The sequence below is a fragment of the Oncorhynchus kisutch genome, linkage group LG14 (genome assembly GCF_002021735.2).
Source record: "Oncorhynchus kisutch isolate 150728-3 linkage group LG14, Okis_V2, whole genome shotgun sequence".
Classification (NCBI taxonomy): Eukaryota; Metazoa; Chordata; class Actinopteri; order Salmoniformes; family Salmonidae; genus Oncorhynchus; species Oncorhynchus kisutch.
Window position 1 is genome coordinate 2,926,594 of NC_034187.2, and position 6,000 is coordinate 2,932,593.

General features: G+C 41.6%; 1 protein-coding gene across 2 annotated transcripts in view; it reads right to left on the reverse strand.

The window, feature by feature from the left end:
* The window catches only part of LOC109880868 (RING finger protein 145), a 32,345-nt gene that overhangs the window by 19,963 nt on the left and 6,382 nt on the right, over positions 1-6,000 (reverse strand). For both annotated transcript variants that reach the window (XM_031787641.1, XM_031787642.1), the window contains one exon: positions 5,832-6,000. This exon is cut by the window's right edge and continues 7 nt beyond it. In XM_031787641.1, the coding sequence (XP_031643501.1) occupies positions 5,832-6,000 (169 nt within the window). The remainder of the gene's footprint in view (positions 1-5,831) is intronic.

The window sequence follows — 6,000 nt, forward strand, 5'->3', positions numbered from 1 at the left end:
CTGGGTAAGTCTCTAAGAGCTTTGCACACCTGGATTGTACAATATTTGCACATTATTAATTTTACAATTCTTTAAGCTCTGTCAAGTTGTTTGTTGATCATTGCTAGACAGCCATTTTCAAGCCGATTTAAACGTGTACATTTTTGGGGCGACCGGACCAAATGCACATAGAAATGTGTGTTATAGATCAGTCATTCTCATTGAAAGCCAGTCTAAGAAGCTGTAGATCTGTTCAATGTATGTTATTTCTATGCTTCCCCGTTCTTAAATTTAGTTTATGTCTTTTACTTTCGGTTTTGTACACCAGCTTCAAAGAGCTGAAAACAAAATATTTTTGGGGTTATGGAAAATATATTTCACAGCGGTTTAGATCGTACACTGATTCTCTACAACATATTAGTTAATATTTGTCACATAAACTGAAATTAGGACAAACTATTTTTGGAGCAATTTAGTGCATAGTGCATCTCTAAGTCAAAACTGTAACTAGGCCACCACATTCAGTGTCGTCTTGGTAAGCAACTCCAGTGTAGATTTGGCCTTGTGTTTTAGGTTATTGTCCTGCTGAAAGGTGAATTTCTTCTCCCAATGTCTGGTGGAAAGCAGATTGAACCAGGTTTTCCTCCAGAGTTTTTTTCCCCTCAGTTTAACTCCAGTATGTTTATGTTTATCCTTAAACATCCTAGTCAACAAACATTAATGACATCACACTTGCTCAGACCCACATGTTCCCACAATATCAACACCAAATGTTGTTTCTAATAACTTGTAAGACTCTGCCCCATATCACTTCAGATTGTGTTACGTTGTTTGTCGCTAGACAGATTTTTGTCATTTTTACATTTCAATAAAAAATCAGTTATGTTATTAATGTTTGTTGAAATGTATGCATGTAAATGTTACATTGTCTATTGTTTTTGTCGATGTATGTTTGTGTTTATTGTAAAAATCTAAGCAAAAAAAACTCACTAGTCCTTGCCGATGACAAGCATACCCATAACATGATACAGCCACCACCATGCTTGAAAATATGAAGAGTGGTACTCAGTGATGTTGTGTTGGATTTGTCCCAAACATACAGTACATATGTATTCATAAAGCCATATGTTTTTCAGTAATACTTTAGTGCCGTGTTGCAAACAGGAAGCATCTTTTAGAATATTGTTATTCTGTACAGGATTCATTCCTTTCACTCTGTCATTCAGGTTATCATTGTTGATTAACGATCGTAGCCATTAAACTCTGTAACTGTTTTAAAGTTAACATTTGTCTCATGATGAAATCCCTGACAGGTTTCCTTCCTCTCCGGCAACTGAGTTAGGAAGGACGCCTGTATCTTTGTAGTGACTGGATGTATTGATACATCAGCCAGAGTGTAATTAATAACTTCACCATGCTCAAAGGGATATTCACCCATCTACCAATAGGTGCCCTTCTTTGCAAGGCATTGGAAAACCTCCCTGGTCTTTGTGGTTGAATCGGTGTTTGAAATTCACATCTCGACTGAGGGACCTAACAGATAAGTGTATGTGTGGGGGGTACAGAGATGAGGTAGTCATTCAAAAATCATGTTAAACACTTATTGCACACAGAGTGAGTCCATGGAACTTATTATGTGACTTGTTGAGCACATTTGTGATTCGTTTCAGGAAACTAGGCATATTTCGCGGGTCACTACCTCACAGGAGAGACATTTGAAAGTCACTATTTTTTTTTTAAATCTTTTTTTTGGGGGTTGTTAGAAATGTCTTCTGGAACACGTGAACTTTCATGTGCCTTAATAACAAACTTGTATGCCATCTGTAAATATGAATACAATTGTTAAATTCCGGCCTAGTTGTTTTAACCACAGAAAAAGTCAGGAACCTTCCCGCTAGCCATGATTGGCTGAGATAATGAGTGGGCTGGCATTGCCGAGAGATGCGTTCAGATTGGTCTGCCATGTAGCATGCTTCTGTCTTTCTAATGTGGCTTTTTTATTATTATAAAGATATCACGTAGTAGAACTGCAAAAGTGTTGCTTTCCACTTTCTGGAGGACTGAGTTTTGAAATCAGTGGAATTAGAGTACGATAGCTAAGGAGATGTAGAAAATTCTGCCATTTGATTGCAAATAAGCAGATGGAGTCGAAAAGAGAACACACAGAAAGTCGTTTTCATTTCAAGTTAAAGTGTACTGTTAGCTAGCTAGCTAACATTAGTTGACTGGCTCGCTAGCTAACATTAGATGACTGGCTCGCTAGCTAACATTAGATGACTGGCTCGCTAGCTAACATTAGCTGACTGGCTCACTAGCTAACATTAGCTGACTGGCTCACTAGCTAACATTAGCTGACTGGCTCACTAGCTAACATTAGCTGACTGGCTCACTAGCTAACATTAGCTGACTGGCTCACTAGCTAACATTAGCTGACTGGCTCACTAGCTAACATTAGATGACTGGCTCACTAGCTAACATTAGATGACTGGCTCACTAGCTAACATTAGATGACTGGCTCACTAGCTAACATTAGCTGACTGGCTCACTAGCTAACATTAGATGACTGGCTCACTAGCTAACATTAGATGACTGGCTCACTAGCTAACATTAGATGACTGGCTCACTAGCTAACATTAGATGACTGGCTCACTAGCTAACATTAGATGACTGGCTCACTAGCTAACATTAGATGACTGGCTCACTAGCTAACATTAGATGACTGGCTCACTAGCTAACATTAGATGACTGGCTCACTAGCTAACATTAGCTGACTGGCTCACTAGCTAACATTAGATGACTGGCTCACTAGCTAACATTAGATGACTGGCTCACTAGCTAACATTAGATGACTGGCTCACTAGCTAACATTAGATGACTGGCTCACTAGCTAACATTAGATGACTGGCTCACTAGCTAACATTAGATGACTGGCTCACTAGCTAACATTAGATGACTGGCTCACTAGCTAACATTAGATGACTGGCTCACTAGCTAACATTAGATGACTGGCTCACTAGCTAACATTAGATGACTGGCTCACTAGCTAACATTAGATGACTGGCTCACTAGCTAACATTAGATGACTGGCTCGCTAGCTAACATTAGATGACTGGCTCGCTAGCTAACATTAGATGACTGGCTCGCTAGCTAACATTAGCTGACTGGCTCACTAGCTAACATTAGATGACTGGCTCACTAGCTAACATTAGCTGACTGGCTCACTAGCTAACATTAGCTGACTGGCTCACTAGCTAACATTAGATGACTGGCTCACTAGCTAACATTAGATGACTGGCTCACTAGCTAACATTAGCTGACTGGCTCACTAGCTAACATTAGCTGACTGGCTCACTAGCTAACATTAGCTGACTGGCTCACTAGCTAACATTAGCTGTATGATCTGTGTAATAATATTATTTGTATCTCAGAGACATTTGCTTTGCTAGTTATAGCCTAATATTAGCTAGCTAGCTAACATTGAACCTGGTTGGTTAGCTACCTACAGATTCATGCAGGGTAGTAACATTATGAGTTGGGATTTTGGTTCATTGTTTAGCTAGCTAGCTACATGTCTAAACAAAAGACTCCACTATGCAAGTAACCATTTCAATAGAATGTTCATGATGTCATTTCGACAACTGTTGATAGACGTAGCAGGTAAATTCACTCTCGTCTGAGTGCCACAGCGCAGACTAACTGACACATTTATGAATGCTCAACACCCGTTGAATAGGGCCGGTGTGGGTAAACGTTGGCAAAAAAAAATGTTTTATTCAATTGTTTCTAGCAGCACAGTTACAGTCACCAACGCTCTGGATAACATGAAAACAGCCTAACCAGCTCTGCTAGGGACAGTAAAATGGTCAGAGTGAGGTGTTGTGTCTGGAAGTAGCTAGCAAGTTCGCCAACGTTAGCTTGGGTGCTTGACTGCTGTTGTTAGGTCAGAACTCTCGGATCATCCCTACTACTAGGCCAGAGCGTCCAGTGTGAGCTCTGATCGCTCCGAGAGCAAAACGCTCTGAATTTACGAACGGACAATCTGACACCGCTCTGGGTTTATGAACGCCCAGAGTGCACTCTGGCACTCCAGATTAAATGTACGAACACACCCGTAGTATAAACCAGTCTTTAGTCTTGGTTGTTTAGTACATGGCATCCGATGTGAATCCTTAAAGAGATGGGTGGGGCTAAAGCTTAAGAGGGTGTGAACGATGCTGAATGGGTGGGGCTAAAGCTTAAGAGGGTGTGAACGATGCTGAATGGGTGGGGATAAAGCTTAAGAGGGTGTGAACGATGCTGAATGGGTGGGGCTAAAGCTTAAGAGGGTGTGAACGATGCTGAATGGGTGGGGCTAAAGCTTAAGAGGGTGTGAATGATGCTGAATGGGTGGGGCTAAAGCTTAAGAGGGTGTGAACGATGCTGAATGGGTGGGGCTAAAGCTTAAGAGGGTGTGAACGATGCTGAATGGGTGGGGCTAAAGCTTAGGAGGATGTGAACGATGCTGAATGGGTGTAGACAAAGAAGAGCTCTCCAGTAGGTGTGCCAAAACATTCAAAGGCCATTTTCTCAAAAGTGAGATTACAAGTTAATCAACTTTCAAAGCAGAATTACTTTCCCATTGTTCCTCAAATGTAGTGTATAATATACCATTTTCTAGCTCTGAGTTTCTACTTTAATCCAATGTAAAACACACAATTTCAAATGTTACTAGATAAGACCGAATCGTGCCAGTCAGTCACATGTGTAGTCCTGAACTTATTTAGGCTTTGCCATAACAAAGGAGTTGAATACTTATTGACTCAAGACATTTCAGCTTTTCATTAATCTGTAAAAATGTCTAAAAACATAATTCCACTTTGACATTATGGGGTATTGTGGGTAGGCCAGGGACACAACATTTCAATTTAAAATCCATTTTAAAATTCTGTCTGTAAGATAACAAAATGTAGAAACACTTAAGGGGTATGAATACTTTCTGAAAGCACTGTAGATACACATACTGGTATCATGGATCTACAGGAGACTCAATACACATTTTTACCCAGAGTATGAGTGGTTGAGTTAGTGTACCAGAGAATTACATGTATCTCTAATGACTGTACCAGTCTACAGAGACAATGGCCCAGAGAGTCTTAGGAGCCAGGCGGTGAATTACATGTATCTCTAATGACTGTACCAGTCAGGGGAAGTCTACAGAGACCATGGCCCAGAGAGTCTTAGGAGCCAGGCGGTGAATTACCAGTCAGGGGAAGTCTACAGAGACCATGGCCCAGAGAGTCTTAGGAGCCAGGCGGTGAATTACCAGTCAGGGGAAGTCTACAGAGACCATGGCCCAGAGAGTCTTAGGAGCCAGGCGGTGAATTACCAGTCAGGGGAAGTCTACAGAGACCATGGCCCAGAGAGTCTTAGGAGCCAGGCGGTGAATTACATGTATCTCTAATGACTGTACCAGTCAGGGGAAGTCTACAGAGACCATGGCCCAGAGAGTCTTAGGAGCCAGGCGGTGAATTACATGTATCTCTAATGACTGTACCAGTCAGGGGAAGTCTACAGAGACCATGGCCCAGAGAGTCTTAGGAGCCAGGCGGTGAATTACATGTATCTCTAATGACTGTACCATTTCAGAGGAAATCCATGGTGGTGGATGTGGAAACACAGGTTTAGGTGTAGCGCCGTCCTTGTATCAAGGGTTTTCAGCTTTCCCAAAACATTCCCGTTGGAGGATTCCTGAAATTCCTGCTTATTGCCTTCTGATTCTATGGAATCTTTCAACTGGGATTTCTGGAAAACCTGTGAATCTTGGGAAAGTTAACTGAATTATGTAACCCTTCATGTATCTCTCAGGAGTGTACCTTGTGAGGAGGAAGAACAGCACCCCCTCATGGCTGCCTGTTGTATTGTTGGTCATGGAGTAAGAACACAGCTGGACCACAAACAGCACAGACCAGAACACACTGAACAACACTGGCACTGCAAACTGATTCCAGAGAGAGATGGTCACCGCTAGGAGTCTATAGAGCT